This window comes from Clinocottus analis, unplaced genomic scaffold, assembly GCF_023055335.1.
Source record: "Clinocottus analis isolate CAN_PGR_092001 unplaced genomic scaffold, fCliAna1.0.p SCAF_10, whole genome shotgun sequence".
Taxonomy (NCBI): Eukaryota; Metazoa; Chordata; class Actinopteri; order Perciformes; family Cottidae; genus Clinocottus; species Clinocottus analis.
In genome coordinates, this window is record NW_027175821.1 from 12,973,621 (window position 1) to 12,995,886 (window position 22,266).

At 42.2% G+C, this 22,266-nt stretch overlaps 1 protein-coding gene across 4 annotated transcripts in view; it reads left to right on the forward strand.

Moving 5' to 3' along the window:
* The window catches only part of fgf13a (fibroblast growth factor 13a), an 83,337-nt gene that overhangs the window by 24,432 nt on the left and 36,639 nt on the right, over positions 1-22,266 (forward strand). For 3 of the 4 annotated variants that reach the window (XM_068590695.1, XM_068590677.1, XM_068590685.1), the window contains one exon: positions 13,980-14,147. The exons of the other annotated variant lie outside the window; for it this stretch is intronic. In XM_068590695.1, the coding sequence (XP_068446796.1) occupies positions 13,980-14,147 (168 nt within the window). The remainder of the gene's footprint in view (positions 1-13,979; positions 14,148-22,266) is intronic. 4 annotated transcript variants of the gene reach the window in all.

Consider the following 22,266-nt stretch of genomic DNA (forward strand, 5'->3'; position numbering starts at 1 on the left):
AGCCAAGACAATGCTGCCAAAGAATGATTTCACATCTTTAGAATATAAAGAGCACCATGAATCTTTCATTGAAACATATTTTTCATGGTTCGCTTCAACCCTGATGTACTGAAGCTGGATTTGTAGTTGTGACTTAAGGGGTAAATATGCAGATAGCTGCGAGAGCTTGGCTTCACATGGTGTGAAGCGGATTCAGTCGCTGCACCTGGAGACTGCAAGAACTGTGATTGATCTGATTGGGCCTGTGCGTTCTCCTTTCCAATGTCAGAAGAGATTGTTGGTAGTGCAGTTAATAAGTAGGTTATGCTGCTTTTCAGTGACACACATCTAGCAGAGCCATGTGCACTGCGAACCTTCTCCTCGCCTCGTTGGAAGCTGCATACCACAGTGAATAAAAGAACGTAAAGAAAGCAATCGCATGAGGGCGGTGTCATCTTCAGTAATGAGACGAAGCAAAACCGAGTTACCCAACGTGACAAAATAAATGAAGAAATGTAAACGCACTTATGAACCGTCCATCTAGTGTTGCAGTGGTGCCGTCAACGGGTGACACTTCACGCTGACCCATAAATCAAAACGCACAGCACAGGAATCTATTCCGGTCAATCTCTTCATTATATATGAATCATTATATATCCAGCTATTCAAAACTTACTGACAGGTTCTTTATAGGGAATACTACTTGTGCCTAAAGGTTAAACAGTTACATGAAACTTCAGAAACACCATGCAGACTGAAAAATAATCTGCTTTTTTTTAGACCCTGTTGACTTGTTGTTGTAAATGTCTGGAAGCCAGTAATCCCTGCAGAAATATCAATAACAAACTACCAGGACACTGATTAGTGACCTGTTGCTCCCGCAAGTGCCTGTAAATACCAGGGGTTGTGTAGATTTCACTTTTACCACTTGTTGAGCTTGTTGTCGGGTGTCAGTGTATGCCGAGCATGGGTGGTTTGATAACGCTGAGTAAAGCAGCTGTCTTAAGCAGTTCCTGTGTAATTGTAATCCCTCTGATCAGGCGCTCTGTAAACACCAGATAGTAAACCCAGCCTGGAGCACGACTCAGCATTTGACACACACACGCACACACACACACACACACACACACACACACACGCACACACACACGCACACACACACACGCACAGGATCTGTTTCTCTCGTCCTCTCTCACATACACTCACACGTCAGTGCAGACACCTGGACTTCTCGGCACGCACACGTCTCTCCATACAGATACACATCATACTGTACTGAGAGCTGGCTCTACTTCTTGGTGCTTCATGGCTTTTATGTGTGAATTGTCCTTAAAATCACAGGGTATGATGCTCTGAAAAAAATGAGTGGCCACTTATAGCACTTGTGCTTTTGATTGGTCACCATCTGCAGGGCTTAACATAGTAACCCCCTTATCCATCACTAATTCACACAGATGGTACCTCTCGTCCTATTTATAAATGCTCATGACCGAATATGATTCTTGGAAAAACGCTCACTCAGGATTAAAGCGAGAGGGCGAGAACTCTACCCCAAGTATCATTTTTTATAATCCTTCAAGTTCCGTACAGATTGAACTCTTTTTGCTGCATCGCTCAGGGATGTCAATGCTTTTTTTTCCCATCACGGGTGGTGCCAGAAGCTTCTGCTGAGATACCTCCCTTTCCTTTTTTCTTCTTTACATCTCTCGCTCTCTCTTGACGTGTGGCGCTGAGTGGTGAGAGGACATGCTGGCTAAACTTGCTTTGCCTATGTAAGGCATTTTTACAAGGTACACAGCTACATGTCTTGACGGACTAACTGCATAATTCACGTCTTGGTGTAAAGCTAAATCCTCTCTCTCCATCTCCCTGTGCTGTACTCGTCAACTGTGTAATGGGTTCTGTCTGTGTAGTCATAAAACACTGGTAGATTTAACTAATGCCCGCCCACCTCCTCCACACGCAACCTGTCAGAACCAGAACGGCACTAAACTGAGAATTGCAGTTCTTTGTAGCCATACTTTATTCATCACACACCATCTTCAAGGTTTCAAGTAAATACACTTAACTATTAAAGCTATACTTCGTAACTATATTAAAAGGATATTGTTTTTTGTTGAGAATGTTCTTAGACTTTATTTTCTTTTACCCAGTTGTATTTGTATTTGAGATCTTGTCTGCGTGAATTTATGACGCTCTATTTTTCTGGCTTTGTTGTTGTTGAATTTATTCGCCTGTTGTTCAACATTAATTCAACTGGGGCAAGTAATCAATTTACTCGAGTGAAGAAGTGAGATCCGTGCCATGATGCTGAATGTTGTGCAGGCTTGTCTCCACATGTATTTGGACAGCGTTTGTTGGAGTGAGTTAGTGTTAAGATGAGGAGAGTGCCACTTCAAATAAGACCAGCGCAGCCTCGATGTCTCACAGGGCCTCATGGGGTAAGACATCTTAAACACACACACAGACACGTTACCCAGAGACTACTATTCACAAACCTAACACAGACATGTGTGCCTGTAAACAAACTAAATATATCCCACGGGAACTGCTTAATGTTGTGGTTTTTATTCTGCAAAATCAAAATGACAACATTATGTTTTGCATCCTAACTGCTAGGCCGGCAGGACATGCAAGAAGAAAACGGGGTTATTAGGCCATTAGAGAGATTGTAAAAGGCTAAACCTCTCTGAAGACAGAAAGCGTGCACACTTACTGGAGGCTGTTTGAGCAAAATAGACACACGTTGGGCTCAGTGGCCCGAATCGCAAGAAAGGAGACTACCTTTGGTAATTAAAGTTTCTTTAGATGTCTAAAAACAAATAATATCATCAAATGAAATGTGGGTCCAGTGTTTAAATATTAAATCATTGAGCTTGTAATAGAATTATATCTCTGCATTCAACAACATTTAATATTATTTTGCTTTGAGTGTAAAAAAACTAAGTAACCAGCATGAGAAAGTAAAGTCAGCATTATTAACAGCGTGCATATAGTTACAGTGCCAAATGTTATTCTAATGGATGGTCTTGTTATATTATAGTTATTTTAGAGGGTTTTAGTGAGTCTCTGCTACTCTAATATCCCACATGTAATCCATGAAAACATCATAGTTGATGTTTAGATGTGATGATTTAAAGCTCCAGGCATGGCCTTGTAACACATGGATGTGGCACTATGTATACTGTACACACACACACACACACACACACACACACACACACACACACACACACACACACACACACACGCACGCACACACACATGACCTCACCATAAACAGCGCGGCGCATATTGTAGTCATTGCTGTCTCGCTGTGACGTTGGTGTTACGTGCTCCAACTCTGGTTTGATTTCTGCAGAGTGACAGAGCACACAGAGCAGGCTGTTGTTTTCACAGTGCTGGCACTGTCTTCAGAGGTTGTGTAGTATTTCGACAGGGGGACAAAATGAATGTGAAAAAAAACCCACCACTAAGCAAAACATTAAAGGCAAAAATCTGACGTTTCAACACAGAACGGTCAGGCAGCAGAACATTGTGTGTCTGGATCTGTGTCTGAGATCAAAACCAAACACAGCAACCATAGAGAGGCTTCTGTGTGTACGTGTCAGCACAACAACAGACGACCACAGCCAGAGTCACTGTTGCACAACTACTCTGGCATGACTGATGCCACCCATCATTGTCCAGTGAAGCCGCTTTCCTCTGGTTTCTCACTTGTGTATGCGGGTGCGTGTTCTTCGGAGTGTGCTGAGCACATGATAGGTCAACAGGTGGGATGACTTGGCTGATGTAGAAGGAACTGTTCAGGCTAGGGAACAGCTGCGAGTGAATTGGATCCCCTCAGGGTCAGACCACAAGACTTGGAAAATATTTTTTTACTCATATTGTTAATAGGAGACAACAATGCCAGCGATGCGCCTACTGTACTTTGGTTTGTTACATGAGAGGGAGGGACATCTACGACATACTTAACCTGTGTTAGCTGGTTAACTTGGTCACTGCTGCAGACAGGGTCTTTCCATTAATCTGCAAAGACAAAAATCACTAATCTCGATTTCTAGTTCAGGCAAACTTACCAAAGTACAGCATGAATCTATTAATACATCTTTCTGGGTCAGATTAACTGCATTTCTGGGTTGTTTTCAAGTCCTTGCTTAAAATCAACAAATTTTCCATGTTACCGTAAATGCAGTTTAGTCAAATGTATGAAGGATTAACATTTCCACTTGCAGTATGAACAGTTAGGAGTAGTGGAAATACAATATAAATAGCTGCAGAAAGTTACTGCACATGCAAGAAGCGCATGCGAATGGAACAAGAACAGGTTTGTCTGATCGGTGAGTCGTCCTGTCACCTTCGCCAACAGAGACTATTGTTCTGGAATAACCCTGTTTTTTCCAGCTCAACTCCTCTCTCGCTGTGGTACCCAACACAAAGCGTAACAAGAGCCTGGATGTTTTCCCAACTTCATACAAGAAAAACAACTGAGGGGTGTGTGCGTGTTTGGATGTTGTCCCTTTTAAAATGCATCATCAGGAAACTGAGCCATCAAACACTAATCCCATATTTTTGATGATTCAGATAGCGTCGGCGTTAGCTGTTCCCAAATCTCCTCTCTCTGAATGCCTGGATTTGAATCCTTTATGTAATCCTGCATCAAGGCCAAGCTAGTTGGGACTCTTGGGTCAATCGGAGTTGACAGTGTGTTCTTCACTTGGAAATATAGCAGAAGGGTGAGCCATAATACCAGTGTAATCCTTTTGTCTGATAGTGTATTTTATGTTATTTACTCATGCAGTAATGTGAGGAGCTATTGTTCAATCCTCTCGCTCTTGTTTTCCATTTTATCCTTTGTGTTCTTCTCTTCTGGCAATTTCCCCCTAATTTAGTTTCACCTTCACAGTCTATCAGAGAGACACAAACAGGAACACTTCAACTTTCACAGATGAAGTCATTATGAAAACATAGGCACACTATCACAAAGCTCACCTTGAAAACTCTCCCAACCCCAGATTGCTTTCCATTTGCAGTGAGCGGATTTCCTCATAAATAAACTCTCTTAAAAATAACTGTAATACTGAGCCGATAGAAGATATTGAACATTGTTTTCATTCTACAATTCCACAAAAACACATTTTCTGCCATCCCAACTCTCATATTTACTGTACATAATGGCTGGGTGAACACTTAAAGCCTGCGGGACACAATTTAGCCTCATCGCTATTTCAACGTTTTAATTCTCCAGTGTTTTACCGCTTGTCACGCTTCCTAAAGTCCGCGTCTCCTAAAGGCTGGAGCGTTATCAAGAGTTTTACTGGTGGCTAGTAGCGGTTCATCAGGGATTGTATTGTTTTTTGGAATTCATCTTCATCTGGCGGCAAAGCAAAAATTACAATCTTTTTTGGAGTATGTTTCTTTCACTAGCATACAAAAACTAAATGATTTACTTAAACACTCACAACTAATCTACTAAATACATTAAGTTGAAAGTTTCCACAAGGCTTAGACACAACAGCAATACTGCTATTTGTAGAAACTTGCAAAATATTTACAACATATTTAATAATTAATAAAGTTATACAGTTGTGACCACAATTAAGATGACTTAAAAGTCTCAATGGTCCATTTCTAAATGAAACCAACACACAAAATAATGTTTCATTCTAACAAATAACAATCAATCCTAATGCCAAAGCAAGTTTTACAAATCCAAAGTAAAAGAGTCTGATGGTTTTAAAACTTCACAAATGTGATATAACATGGCAGCTATTGTTCATTTTAACTTCATACCCAACTAATACATTACAGATCTGAAGACTCTGCGCTGTGAACGTTCAGTGAACCTCTGCAGCGCTGAGACACAAACTGAAGACGTTTTAAGGTCGCCCTCCTTTTCTCCGCTCCACCTCTTACTCCTGTTCTTTAAAACTGTATACAGGCCTTCAGATCTCCTCTTTCCTTCCCCGCCCCCTCTCCCTCTGCTACCTTTCCTCCTCAACCAACAGGAAACGCTGGAGCATTGATAAGTGTGTGTGTTTCCGCTGCCCATCTGCGATCTGATCTGGCTGGCCGAGGGCAGAGGAAGACGTCTGCTCTGCCAGGGACTGTGTTCTCAGCAGGGACGCTCGGACCACGGAGGTTTATTTGGGAGAGTAATTAATAAAGAGGCTTGACGCAATTTGTGAAGGTTTAATGGTGATATGATTATATGGCGCTCGCAATCATTACTTCATTGCTCTTTACGTCCGTGAAGATACGTAGTTCAAGCTTCCTGTTTCCAACAGAGCTGAGGTGTTATTGAGCCCTGAGCCAGGACCTGTCGACTCCACATTAACGCACAGCAATAGGAGGACATGCACTTAGTCAGCCGTGCATCGAGACACCAGTAAGTGCACTGAGGGTTGTGACAGAACAAAAGGTCGGGGACGGTCACGACTGCTCCTTCGAAATATACTTTTCCTATTATATAATGCTGTTTATTATCAGTGGGTTAAAATTGTTTATTTGACAGTATCTGATGCTCGTCACTACTCGTAAATAGTCAACAGATTGCTTTCTGATTAGGATCTCAGTGTTCTGATTGCAGATTTCTATCTGACATGTTGCAGACAGATACACTGGGCTTCCTCATCCAGCAGCTGACTCTCCGTCTCTCTTGCTCTGAGCTGCAGGTTTCACTCTGAGATTGCCTTCCTGTTATGCAACTCGCTAGACGTAAGCGGTCCGTTGGCAGAGAATATTTTCAGTTTTATTTTCTGTGTTGAGAGTTTATGGCTACTAGATCAATGGAGGACACATTTGTAACTTTTGCTAACTTTAGAAGTATACTGATTATTATATCCACTGTCGCTGCGTCAGTCTTTTGATAAAGTATAATACCTGTTGTTATAATAAAGATGTAATAGTTAAGAGTATTTATTGTAAGGTATGAGGTACTATACTATAAGCATACTGGGTCTATTGTGTATTTTTGTCCACAGTCTGTAACATAACACACTATGAAAGACACCACAGAACTGAGCACTGGTGCGCTCAGCTCTCTAGTTCTGGAGAATCCTGTGGGGGAGGTAGTCGACACCGTGCTAATCGTCTTATGCATTAAAGAAGACAGATGTTTCCTATTAAAATACTTGACTGGAGATGAACCTCACCCCATAAAACAAGCTGTCAGCTGCTGGCAAACCATAGCGTGACCGACAGGCAGCGCGTCCTTCCGTCCTCGCAACCTATGTGACGTTTGACAGCGAGCACGGTCGACCTGAACCCAACACATATGAATCATGTGACGTTGTGGCAGGATGACATATAGCATAAGGTATTTTTCTGCTCAGGCTCTGTTGATCTTATTCAACTTGAACCTCCTCCCACAATGTTTCAGTCTAACTGAACTTATTAAAAGCATAATAATCGGCATGCGGCAGTATATGACGCCTTGCGATCCTATTTGCTCTTGTCAGCTGATAATTCCCCTGAAAGGGTTTCTAAGCATTAAGCTGCCTGCACATAAGTGTGTGTTTAATTCCTGTCTCTGTGATGATGATACAACATCCATGATACATTTGAATCCGTGATAGAGACGGCGGTTGTGTGACAACCTCCTTATGTTCTATGGGGAAGCAATGTTTCTTGTTGTATGATGTATTTTTAGCAAGATGTAGAGCACAAGAGTTTTCAGTGGAGAGTGAGACAATATTTAATTCTCCTGCAGCAGCCGGCATGAACGCTCTCTGCTTGGGAGTAAAAAGTGTGTGTGAGCGAGCATAATGCTTGACTGTATAATATGCCAGAAATGAGTTGTGATTTTCACTGTTTATTTTCATGAGTTTCTTTGTGTCTGCAAACTAATGTTGTACTTTATCTGCTGTCACTCTGCCATCCTCAGCAGCATATTGAAGCATTTGAATAGTAAAAAGGTTAGAAAAACAGTGGGAATATATTTGTGTGTATGGCAGAGAAACAAAAAGAGTGAGTGAGTCTGTCTACATTGATTTTTCTCAACTTGGCTTATTTTCAAGCTAACAGATGCATTCCAGGGATTTAAACCTCCATAATAAAACTATTGGGTGTGTAAAATAGTTTTCAGGGTGAAAAGGTGAAACTAGCACCGCTTTTGCTTCTGTCTCTTAAATGAAACTTAAAGAGTAGAGGAGGTGCGTTTTCTCATGTTGCAGAATGTGAGTGAAAAAAGTGCAGTACCTTATATTTGATTATAAATCACAACAGCAGGGTATAACGTTTTTACAAAGACACGCTGACTGTCCTAAAGGAATACTTCCTGATGGAGTTGGGATCACTCGGGTCGCATTACACATCTGATGGGTTGTAAGATTATTGATCGGTTAGCGAAAAAAAAAAATGTGTTCTGCTTCAATCAGTTCAGTTGTTTCTCTAATCTTTGCTTGTCAGGTAGTTTAACATCTTCAAGTCTCTGGTTAATCAGAGGAACCCAGGTGTTCAACGTAGATACAGCTGCATTTTAACAGCTCACAAGACAAACAGGTTGGAAGAGGATGAGAGGACTTAGCCTTCGGAGGATATTAACTGTCAATTGATTTTAGATGTGCTATAGAGATCATAAAGCCATTTTGAGTGCTTAACGGACGATGCGTGCCCATCATCTATTTTTAACCCACTCTCATAATTTCAGAACTGAAAGTTGCCCTCTAGACTCACTTTCTGAAAGCACAGATTAAACTAGAAACCAATTCTGTGATGCGTTTCCCTTTGATTAAGAATTGTTTCACCCTGATTGTACTTCAAACACCAGAGTGATCTGACACATTTATCCCCTACATGCTCATGAACACATGGCACACAGTAGATCTCTGACTCATCAAGTGGGAGTCGCATGAGTGTGTGCATGGACTATTAACCCTGAGGCTGTCGAAGCGGTGAGTATGAGGTAAAATGGGTCTTTTTTGCAAGGCGACTCTTTGATGCTGGAACAATGTTTTTTCTTTTATTATCATTGGGCCTTCGCCAATAGTTTCACCACATTCATCTCTGCAGACATGTTGTATTAGCATGCCATTGTATCACACTTGCTCTCCCTCTCTTTGGCAAGAGCATCACACACACCACATACCAAAACCAACCACATTTCTGGCCATGGGGCTCATACTGTACTGAGAGGTGGCTCTATTCATCGTACAGCCTGCAGGTGCCTCAGAGGTCATCTCCTTGCGTCTGAATATAACTCACATTCTAAAAATTGCATCCAATTATCACTATAATCACTTCACCTCAACTCTCGCTTCACCCCATCGTCTCCGTGTTTGTTTTGGAATTGATTTTTAAATGTTCCCTTTTAAAGCATGTCTGGGTTGACCCCATATGAGCCAGCTCATAGATTTAAGCTCTGACAGTTTTTAATTAATTGGACCTCCTCTTGTGTGTGTGGTTCACACTGACATGATGCACATTGGGTGGGAGATGAGAGAAAAATGAGCCTAGTTCACACAGGTTTTTTTTCTGGATGAATAATTAAATTAGATGACAAACTTTCCTCTGAGGAAGATTCATCGCTTTTTATTTAACATACTGCTTAAATGGATTGCAAATGTGATGCAATGCGGTCATGGCTACAAAGCTAGAGAGCCATGACCATATTGTATTGCATTTGAGTAACAACCAGCCTTTGTGGAAATTGTTTTACTGCTCTTTTATGCATCGCACTTTCTTTATAATGGAATTAGATTTCAAGTAAGGAATGGCCAAATATTAGTTTACAAAATACATTATTTTACATTTTTCTGCCTTAATGGCTAAGATGCAAATAATGGATACAGCGAGACCAAACGTTTTCAGTTTCACATTTGTTCATATTTTTATCACTCTGGTTCTACAAACTGCAATTCAACAAAGAACAAAAGAGAGAGAGAGAGAGAGAGAGAGAGAGAGAGAGAGAGAGAGAGAGAGAGAGAGAGAGAGAGAGAGAGAGAGAGAGAGAGAGACAGACAGACAGACAGACAGACAGACAGACAGACAGACAGACAGACAAACATTCAGCTCAGAGGGATGAAAGTACTTGAATAAAAACACAACCTAATTCTGAGTTTCAAAGAAAACCTCAAGTTCAAATCAACTGACTTCCTCTGCTGCCTACAAGGTGACTTACAACCAAAATAAAGCTATTCTTTCTTGAGATGAAGCCACACTGTACCGAAGGCATCCCAGAAGACAATGTGCTAGATTCTGCTGATTGTAAACCCACATTGAGGCCAGGCTATTTTCGAAACGCAAACCTTATGCTTCACATCCGTTTCTGTGCTTGATTCCGATTCTAATTTAGTGAGTGTGTTATTCGTCAAGTCATGATGAATGTGTGCCACCGTCCTGATGGATATAAGGCACGACTTGAGTAAATGGTGCAAATTAGTTCCCTGGGCCCGACGGTGCTTCAGTTGATTACCTCAGTCCTTGAACCCCATCTGAACACGACGCAGGTTATGAGCCTGGGCGTCACTGACGACGTTCGGTCACATGAAGCCTGTTCTTCAGTCCCCACACTTAAACATAAGCACAGCATAGTCTTTGCACATCCCTTCCGTCAAACGCCATACGGTAAGTGCCTACGCAGAGGGACCCGCTACCATACTATTGCCATACAACCTGAACTAAACAGATGAGCAAGTAACCAAAGCAAGCGCCATCTCCCCCTCTTCCATTCTATTTGTATGAAGTACTCTTCACCTTGAGATGTATTTCCATCACAGGGGCAATGACATCTATTGCAGGCTGGTGACGGACCAATGTGGCAACACCAGTGCTTGTAGATCACCAACTATTATGAACCAGGGTGACAGCTCACTCTGACTGGCTGGTCTGAGAGTGAGATCCCAGGTCCTGCTGTGTCATTCATCATGCATCCTTCAATCTCAATATGCACTCTTCATCAAGGCTGGGGCAGGGATGAAGGAGACGGGCTGTAAAAGATGGCGAACACTCCTGCTCTGTTTGTCCTCTTAGCCTCACTGTCACTCATTTTTATTACCTCGTAGGAGCCGGCGGTTAGCTGGCTCATTAATAAATGCCGGCTAGAATTGGATATTGGCTGAAGTTCTAGAGAGTCTATCCTCTCCATCTCTCACACTCACATTTTCTACCTCAGCCCTGAGCTCAGCGAGGGATACTTAAACACGAGTTGACAGAATTGAAAGGATAAAAGAGAGAAAACAACTGAGTGCATTAATGTTTGTCCCATTAAGCAGTATGAAGTTTGACCTTTTGCCAACTAACCTGTGGATTTGTCTTAGTGTTGTGCAGATGAAACGTAGCCTTCAGTATGTGTGTCTGTTTGGGCAGGAAAGAAGCGGATCAGGCAACCGCGACATAGTCAGAAAAACACTCTAAAGGGATAATTGGTGTATTTTACTTCAACAATGTTTTATAGATGGATATTTTATTCATCCCCAGGGGGGAACGTGCATGTCACAGCAGCGGTACAGGTATCAGCCACACGGTAGAAACGGTGTGCAGTTTAAAGGTATAATAAAAAGCTCAGTTTAGCTCAGTTTCTACTGGATCAAGTACAGTAGCAGCACCTCTGTGCTTCAGGGGCAGATAATGGGATCATAATCCTGGAAGGAAACTTAGACCGCCTCTCTAGTCATCCCAAAGCACCATTAAAGTTTCATGCTGTGGTTTTCTTGGCGAGGGGCTGTATTCAGGACCTTCTGTCAGAGCAGCAAGTCATCCACGAGCCTGAAGGAGGCACTGAAGGACAAAAGGTATGTGCTGATGAACCGCGCTGGGCGTGGAGCCTTGGTTGTCTGCTGTCCGTTCAGGTTTTTTGTGGGTAAACACACTGAGGAGGCTTGTGTCAGGCAATGACTCACTGGTTAGTCGACTGTAGCTTGATGATGATCATGCATTTTAAAGTCTGTCTTCAGGAGCTGGAGTTCAAGTTAATAAGCCCTGCTAAAGTTTTTTTTTCTTCTTTTTTTACTGCTGATCAATCTTATCTGCAGATCTCGCTCTATAATGAATGCAGTTTTTACTATGGTGAATAAGTCTAGATACAACTGCTATATAAAGTATGTATTTGGAGGTCTGAACAGCCATTCGTGTTTCTTATTCGTGTCAGTTTCAGGATGAAACACTCATAAAGATCAATAACAGTTCAGTTTGTCCATACAAGGAGTTAACTTACTTTCAATCATTTTTCGTGAGGCTTACTTGACATCTTTGTCAGCAACCATCTTTCTCAAGTTGATATATCTGTGACTCTGCAAAACCAGAATACAATTACTCTTGGGGAGGCTATTTATTTATATTGTCAGTTCAAGGCTCCAGTTCTTGATTTGTATGTCAAATATAGATAAGTCCACTGTCCGGTTAAGGCAGGGCTACACATATGCTTACAATGAGGTGCTTTATAAAAACATTATTTCTGACACCATTTTATTCTGCTGTTACTTGCGTAGCTTTACTTCAATTAAAATCTACTTGGCATACTACTAAACTCAAATGTAGAACTGTCCAAACCTAAATGAAATACACTCCATGTTCATGTGTGTCAAGGGGTTTTATGAATGAAAGTAAACCTACAACAAATTACTAGATGTTTTAGCAGTATAGTCAAATAGTTTGAGGATTAATTCATAAAACTCCTTTTAAATAAAATAAACCCTATTTTTGTGAAGAAGACACTGTGTTTGTGTGTGTTTGAGCAATGTGTGCTTCTTGATATTATTCTGTGAAGAAGAAAAACACAGTGCATGGAAGTCAGTGAGTGGGAGTCTGTCTATATAATGTTTTAGTTTATATTTAGTAGTTTTGTGTATTATTTCTCGGGGAAGACGCTGCAATGGTCCTGTAGTCCATTCGTGTTTCAGTCCGCTGAATAAGCTGACTGGGGCTTACATCCGTTAAAAGAGTGTGATATCATCATGAGAAGAGTGGATATCGGGTCATCGAGAACAAAACGGTGTGAACATGGGACATCAGTGATAACATTATTCATGATCCCATTTTTCTGGTGGGTTGAATTTAACATAAATTAATTATGCTGGTCACACATGTCATAAATGAAAGGGGATAAAGTATTTTGGAGTTTCTGATAAATAGCCTTCTCTATAGTCATTTCCATGAAGTAGTAAATGTGTCAGAGAGAGGCACGGCACTCAAATCCATGAGGAAAAGAAGATACAATTTATTTGGTTTCATTCTCTTGTAGCTAATCCATCAACGGCGAGAAAATAGGTCAATGATCGAAGCCAAGCAGGGACTTTGCCCAGAAGAGGACAGATGCAAAAGAGCCAATTCATACAGACAGAAACACGGGGCTTTTCACAGGATCCCAGAATTCCTGCAGACACACATGCAGAGTGATGTCACAGCAGCGCTCCTTAACGCCACTTTAAACGCCACATGAGTTCACTGGCTGCTCTTGGAGGCCTGTGCATGCGTTGCCATCTGCCACCTACTCATACAGTAAACGGGGAGGATCCGTGGCGAACAGGGGAGCCTTGCTCACCCACCACTTGACCTCAGTCTTGCTGCACACAGCAGCAGACTGCATGCTTGCCCTGAAAATCCAACAACCTTTCACTCCTCTACCGGCCCGACAGACAGTCGCCTCATCAAAGCACAGCAGCTCATGGATCTGTGTCTGCCATAACACTGACTTTGAACATAAATGTTCCCCTTTCCCTTGTGTTATTTGATCACTTTTCTTTTTTAGTGACACAGGATATATTTAACGCAGCCCCCACTGTTGTTGGTTGTGTTTAATTTGATTTGTTTTGTGAACTCGGTGTTCTTGATCTAAGCCTATTCATTTGTTATTCTCTCCTGTCACTCTATTATCTCTCTCTTCCTTCTCTTCCTGTCACTCTGTGCTATATTACTGTTATTTAAGGCTATTAGCTGTAGCTAATATTTGACGTATTATTATTTGCCTGTGTTTCTGCCTTGTGTTTTTGCTGTTGTTTGCTTTTGTATTGTGCGTGGTGAGTTTTCTAACCCCAGTTCATTCTGTTATGGCACCACCGCAGTCCAGGATGACGCTGCCCCAGGTACCCAGGAGTACATTATGTTACGGCAGGACTCCATCCACTCTGCGGATATAAGGAGTAAAGGGTCCCCCTTTCGTGCTAAGTGTCACGAAATCTTCTGCTGCCCGCTGAAGCAAGTCATCAACAAAGACAGCACAGAGCCCGAAGGTTTGATCGCATCCCCTCCTTGTTTTGATTTGCTGATGCTCCTCATATCCCCTGCCCACTCCCATCTTGTTTTCCCCTCTCTCTCATATTCTGTGTGAACTGATAGTTCTCCGCCCCTTCAAACTAAGATCCCTTTCATTCCGGTCTCATTTTTCGAGAGCATCTGGTGAACTTCTGCCGCTTTCTCGCATGTGTGTGTTTGTGTACGAACGGAGCGCGTGGAAGTGTGAGCGCTTGTGTGTTGTTGTATGTGTGTGTGTGTGTGTGTGTGTGTGTTTGAGTATAGTGTAAGACTGAATGCTTATGGGCATGTTTGCTTGCAAAGAACCTGTAGGAGGCCATCTCTCCCTGGGATCCTTCAGCCTTAGTTCACTGTTTGTACTTTATGAGTGTGTGTGTGTGTGTGTGTGTGTGTGTGTGTGTGTGTGTGTGTGTGTGTGTACGTCTGCTTGCACACCTCTTACGTTGGACTGAGTGAGGAGCATAGCATCTGTAGCCCCTGCCCACCCCTCCCTACCCTAAACCATTAACTCGGTCATTGCCACCCAGAGGCACATGCACAGACTCAAACAAATTGCAAAAATAAAAGGGGTAACAGCAGCTGCTGCCCTAATGAGTTCAATCACGGGGCAATTTCAGTGGGCGCTTCCACCTCAACTGGCCTCATAGAACAAAAAAGGTGAAGCGATTTTATCTTCATGTCCTGAAGTGAAATGTTACATATTCATGAGTAAATAGTGATCTACTCCCACCCCTCGTTCCCTGTGCTCCCTATGCTTGCATCTTACCCTCTCAGTGCGTCCTTCCTTCCTTCCCTTGCTCCTCTCCTACTACAACCTTGTTCCCCTTTACCCCAACCTCTATTTCCACATGTTTTGTGCTTGTAGCAGCATGCAAATACAACACACCTGCATGCATACCTTACACTGTATGTTATCAACGTTTGTACAGTTAGGACACGCAGTAAAGCAAAAATTAAAAAAAAGATCCTACTCTTATATCAAGCATGCTTCCATACCCTGCACTGTCTGACACTCTGGCTCTTTGACTGCCTCATTTATCATCTATCCCTCGATAAGAGTGCAAAGATTGTAGAAATTGCTTTCCTTTGCAGACCTCCTGATAGGTAAGATATGAATTATCTTGCTCCTGATATGTTTTCTGCAATGTATTGGTGTGTCTTTTGTTGCCCTCTAAAAGAGGGCCACGGTGCTACCGGAGATATCAGTTAACCTGTTGATAGATGTCTGCGTGCCTGCTGAAGGACTCAAGCACAAACACTTATCCTTGTGGGAGAGAAAGAGAGAGAAAGAGGGCCATAAAGCAGTGGAATACTAGTGGAGGTCTGGCTAGAAAAGTACAGATGTATTATTCAGTTTGGCTGCAGCTCCAGTTGGACGTGACTGAATTTACAAAGGAAGGAGGGGAGACTACAGCTGTTACGTAAGCTGTTTGTAAGGACGTCATTAATGTTGATGCATGATGCAGATGGACAACCATGTGAGGAGCAGCCTACACACACACACACAAACACACACACACACACACACACACACACACACACACACACACACACCCCACACACACACACACACAATGAAAAACAAGATGGTCGTATGTTTTGAGAGATCTGAGCAGTAAAGTCAGCCTTGTCACAATGTTACCATGGCAACAACAATCCAACGGCTTTGTGTTGCACTTATTAATTAATTTTAATGGATAAAATAATTTCTCTCCGTGTTGAATTTAGTTTGTAAGTCACAGTGGATTGCGACACAGACAGCCTGCTGGGTGTCTTCGGTTTGGCAGCTGGAATCACTATAAGCAGTAAAAGGCAGTGTTTCGAAGATGTTGTCGACGTGTGTTCAGTGCAGATGCTGGAGTGTGTCTGCTGCTGTGTGGTTGAGTTGCTGACAGTCACAAGTGTAAGGTTCAAACATTAAGGCGAGCTCTAACGAGGCTTTGGCAGAGTCGGTTATCTGCCGTATCATTTCCTCTGAGTCTAATTCCTCTGATGCCTATCCCAGCAGCACTGCATTGAGGTGGCTGATACAAAGAGCCAAGATATGGGTTTCAACAGTTACTGGAGATGTGCTTGTCAGAACAACACATCGGCAGCACAGAGGCTGGGCCTCTGGCACCCCAAAGAGTTGAGATGGTATCGGTTCATCTCTGTGGAGCTGCAGGGAGCATAAGAACACAGACCGAGCGCTCTGGACTTGCCTCCTCCCTCCTCAGGTCTGTGTGTGCGGCCCGCTGTCAATCAGTGTATCAGACAGTTTGTTATCTATCTTGAAATTCACTTTGGCACGCTCTTTGGCTCAGTCTGTGTCCCAAACTCACAATTCCTCTTAATTCTCAAATCATTCTCTCCTCTTTCTTCTGCTTTTGTTTCTGTCTCTTTGGCTCTGTTCTGTTTCTCCACAGCAACAACAAAAGATGGTGCCCGAAGGGGCCCGATATGTGTAAATATCCCATTCATAATTCAGACGACTGCAAGTCTTGGTGTTTAAAGTTTCAGGCCACAGACAGACAGATATGCATAACGAGATGTAAACACAGAGGTATAAGGCATGAGCAGTATCTGTATGTTTTTATTTGTGACACAATGACGTTTAAAATGCCAAAACGACTTAGACATAGAAATATAACGTCACAGAGAGGAAACAATTCTATGTGATCAGTAACCTCTGGGGATTTTGTAATTTGTCAAAACTTTGTGAGCATTTGTCTGATTCCCGCTATTATTAAAAATGTTGGAAATGAATGAGGCTGTCCCAAGTGAATCTTCCGATAAGTGGTCAGGATTCAGAATTGATCTGTATGAATTATGGTTGACCCAGTTTGTTTCAGCACCAATAAAACAACTAAAGCCCCAACGGTCGAATTATCTTCCAAAGTTAGTCTTTCCATTACAAAATGTTCTCTTTGTGTTTCCACTCACTTGAATTAGACAACTCAGACGACTGAGAGCGAGCACTGTGGATTTTTTTCCCCCGGCTCTTCCAATGCAAGCACATTGTCATATTGTTCAAATCAGCACTAAAATAATGTTTTGAGACACATTAAAATTAGCCTAACCTTTGAAGTACCAAACCGGCAGTTTGGAGTGTTTTATATCCTTTACCTGCAAGTCGCATAAAAATATTATACTGTTGACCTTTTGGTAGAGCATAAAATAAATTGTTAGGTTGGCTTCCAACCCTCTGCCGCCTTTTGTATCGGTTCATTTCACCGTAGCTTGCAGAAATGTGAAACTTGCTCGAATAGTAATTTATCATAATGGATTTTGTATTGCTTTTACTTTATGAAGTTTATGTTTTGTATGGTAATGCAGTCGTGAGAAGGGACTCTCTGCAGAAACTCGCTTCACTTCACAGCGCAGGCCGACAGCAGGGAGGTGCAGGTACATATTGAGTTGTTGAACTGAAAAAGTCTAACGAGGCCAACGCGAACGTTCTCAAGTGTTTGTGCTGGCCATGACCAACCGTGAACACTAGGATGTACCATCTAAAGCAATGTAATGAAGTCAGTAACACAATATGTTTCCTACACAGAATAAAGTCCAGCTCGTGTTGCTCGGCATTCAGGCCACTGTCTGGTTTCCGCCTTATTGACAAAATAACTCATCTTCTGCTCACCGAGCCAAGAAAGTGTAAGCAGAGGAGCAAGAGGGATGAATAGTGGCCCCATTTGCTTCCCACACTCCATGTAAAATGCATGGTGGTGATAAAGCACAAAGTCGAAGGAGCGCAATTACATTTCGACAGGAGGGGGAGCATCGCTCCTAATATCAAAGTATCCCATTGCAGTGTCTCACCAAGTCCTGCACACTACAGCAATGTTGACAAGAGACAAACATGCAGCCTCGGGATGCACTCACGCTCCAATAATAGCTTGTTTAATTTTCCTTCTTTTCTCTGCAGTCATTCTGCATAAAAGCAACAACTCTGCTTGTCTAAGTCAATACATAAATAGACCACGCATGAATAAATAAGATATGATAATGTGATTTGGTGCCTGGAGAGGCTGGGAGGAGAGCGTCAATGTCACATTTGTTCTGCTGTGCTTACCTGACCTCTCTGGTTGCCTACAAGTGTGCATTTGGCCAAATGTCAAAGTTTTAACTTGAGCCGAAACTTTTAAGTGATTGAATTTTTTTATTTTAACGGCTAATGAGAAGAAGAAGAAGAAGTAAAGGCTCAATGAGACAATATATATGTCAAATAGTCCCACATACAACATAAAAGTGTTCTCTGGCCGTGTTTGCATTGCTTATTAAATGTCACCCTCTCTGAAGTGGAATGTGACCGTAATAAAATATGTGAACAAGAAAAGGCCGTACTGTAATCAACACCATCACATGGGTTTTCACCTTTAAGCGTAAAAGTGTTGATGTCCACGTGCTCAACATGTTCTTTTAATGTCAAATTTACAGGAGAACAAAAACTTGATGTATTACCTCCGATCAAGGCAGGAATGGTGACACAGTGTTCATCTCTGGCTGGGGCTTAATCTGAAAGGCACAAAGAAACAGCAGGAGTGGGTGTTTCTGACAAGATTAACGAGACAGTACTCAGGAGACGAGCAGAGAAGTGAAGCACACTGAAGTTGCCAGGCCCATTACATTCCTTCAGTGACATTACATCGTTTAATTAACAATTCTCACGTATTCGCCTCCGCATCCTGGCTCCGCGTGGTCGACTCAACAACAGCCAAACAGACTGTTCTGTTCAGAAATGTATTGAATCGGTTATGAATGAATGTTTGAAATGGTCACTCGCACTGCGTGTCACGTAAAGATATTTGAAAATAATTACAAGCAGTACAAGCAATCATAATTGTGAATGGGCGGGCCTGAATTGCACAGAGCTCTTGATAAATGTAGCATATGTGGCAAATTATCAACTTTTAGGGAAATGTTTTTGCATCGTTAGAGTCTAACTTGCCAGCGAAGCAAACTGCTTATTGTTGCTCATCCTCATGAATTGCAACAGAGATGAAGCCTCCCACTGGTTTACGACTACATTTGCATGAATGTAGTCGTAAACCAGGGGAGGCTTCATCTCAACAGTTAACATCTGTGATAACTTATGTCATGTTTGAATAGTGCATGCTTTGACGGCAATGTTTATATATTACTTAATTTGTCTCTTGTTAATGAAATGAGAATACTTTACTGAGTAAAAAGATGCAGAGACAGTACATTACAATATACTGTTTTATTCACCACATAGTCAAATTAGACATGAGGTGCTTTACTCACTTTGACCCTAAAATCCCAGTTTATGTCACTAATGGTCATAACGTATTATTGTTTTACTCAAATGAATCCCCGTTTCGAACTACAGACCACCTGTAAATCTGAGCTAAACAGGATCAATCTGTAGCGTGATCAGGTTGTAGTAACTGTGACACAAGCAAGTGTGTAAGTTTTCCCCAGAGTGAACAAGCGTTAAGCTATTTAATTGGGGCAATGAGGCCCACTGCTGAGTCAGCACCACATTAATGGGAGTCTTGCAAAGTGGCTCCAAACAGCTGCCTGGATAGAGATTACAAATACACACAAAATAGTGTCACTTATTAGGGAGAAGACATTTACTAGATAACATAATACATGTGAACAAATACTGAATCCTACTATCCACTGAGGGAAAGTTTAAATTCGTTCTTTTGCTCCCTCTGAATGTGACCTTCTGTTATCGTCAACCTATAATCTCCCTGCTCTCAGACCCTAATGCTCTCTCTCTCTCTCTCTCTCTCTCTCTCTCTCTCTCTCTCTCTCTCTCTCTCTCTCTCTCTCTCTCTCTCTCCAAACGCTGGTCTTAATGAACCTCATATTTTGATGAATGAACAGACCAGACTTCTATTTGTCAATTTTAATGTCACACTATTCATCATTTCCTCAGAAGCTCCCAAGCCGTGGGTTGAGATCTGAAAGTGTTTAAGAGTGTTTCCTGAACAACCTTGCCAAAAGACTTGCAGTGAATAACCAACACTTGCAGACAGTTTGAGGGTCATGTCGTCTTGGGGGCTGGGGGTTTAAGTAAAGACCTTGCATGCTTCATTTCAGGGAGCATCGACTAATGTGTCGGCCCTGCCACGGCCGATGTTGGCAAGGATTCATACAGACACCCAATTGCTCCCATCATGTCGCCTGACAGCCCTCTGGAGGTCTCGGCTCTTCCACTGAGCCTAATGAAACCCAACTTGAAGACTAGAAAAGTTCTGCCACCCTCCTCCTGTTCAGTGAAACAGTCGAATGTTGGATAAAGTAGGCCAGCTTACATTAAATAACCTTTAGTCAAGAATGGTATCAGACTTGTAACGACAGTCATGTTGAATGCTATGCGGCTTCTTTCCCCAACACATTTTCTTGCTTCACTGGAGACTCAGTTTGTTTGTTTACTATTCAACAGTTTCCTTATGCTGACTCAGTGGTCTGTGTGCTGTCTTATGTCCACTTCTCTTCCCCACCTTTGGAACAGCAGCTACTGTGAAAAACACCAAAAGCATCCCCATGATATTTAATCATTACGATAATGTGTCATAATGGCTATTTACATTGCTATTCTGCAATTATGGTCACAGAGGTTTGGGTTTCGCCCCTGATCGGTTTGCTTGACCGTACCCGTACACAGCTTCATGCACAAGTGGTAATAGTGTATTATATAGGCAGGTGTGCGCATATATCTGTCAGGTCAAATACTCTCAAGTATCATCACATGGATCTTTTATTAATACAATTACGTTCATGCCTGAAAAGAGGTCATCGTAAATGTACGTGCCAAAGCAATAAAGGGATTTGACATAAAACATGCATGTTGTTAATAAAATGATAATTCTTCAACTGACAAAGAGAGTTATCTCTTGCTTCCTCAGTTGGCAGTTCTCTCCCATTCATCAATTCCCACCAGCATTCATTACCGTTCACTAAAGTGTACAGTGCTCCTCCATTACCATCTGCAGGTGTTTGTCCAATGAGCACTGATGGAAGTAAGTCACATTCACCTCCAACAAGCTTCAGCAGAGTGTAGTGCCTCTGTGTCACACCGCGTTGTTGTTCATTGTTTTCACGCCCTCAGCTGGCTGTCTCACATACGCTGTGAGCACGAGGCCCATGAGTCATTATCTTCAATCCAGATCTAATGTTGCAGCATGTATGTGAGCAAGCAAGCTGAGGCATTGGACACACACACAATAATGTCATGAAGGCAAACCTCCTCAATATAATGATGAAGATACTAAGAGTGGCTCTTGGCTCAGCTCTGCTGGTGTGTGAGTAGGATGTCACAGGCCTCCGATGCATGTTCAGTATGATGTAATGTGGAGCAATCAGGCAGGAAGGGAGGAAGTCATTTAGCAGTACAGATGATCATGCGTAAACCATCATCACAACAGGCCAGTGACACGCAGCCTCCCATCTCTAATCTGTGGCATTCAACAGCAAAAGCATTGGTTATTATGTCTTAATCTCCACATGTTGTATACTCATTTGCAAACACTCATATTGACCCTGGATAGTGTATGCCATAGGTCATGCCCAGATTCGCATTACTCTAATCCAGCAGTACTGAGACAAATTTGTTCTGACTTGTTGAATCTGAGTGCATGTTTGCGGCAGTTACTTTTTGAAACTGAAAATACCACAGTAGCTGTGCTGCTTGGGGAATTTAACCTTCGTAACATATAATATGGGCCCCCAGACAGTTGTACTGATCCTTCAATCAGTAGCAGAAGGCTCACTGCAATCATTCAAACATGTTAAAGCATGACCTCTGACTCCCTGTCTGCCACACTGGCCGCTCTGGCTGTAAGACCTGATAGATGAAGAAGCCCAGAGAGAATAATGGACATGTATGCCATCATTTAATTGGTCATTCACAGAAGACACTAAACCTAATCAATCTGTCAAACAGTGGAAGATGAGTCTATATTTCAAATGAAGTTGATCATCACAAATGTCTGCATATACAGCCATAATGCATTCTAGCCCCTATCTTTTACCGACACAACTAAATGAATAACACCAACAAACCAGGTGTAAACCGTCCTTCGAAGCGGTGAGGTCTGGCCAAAACATTCTCACAATACAGAAATGTCCTCGTTATGATGTTTT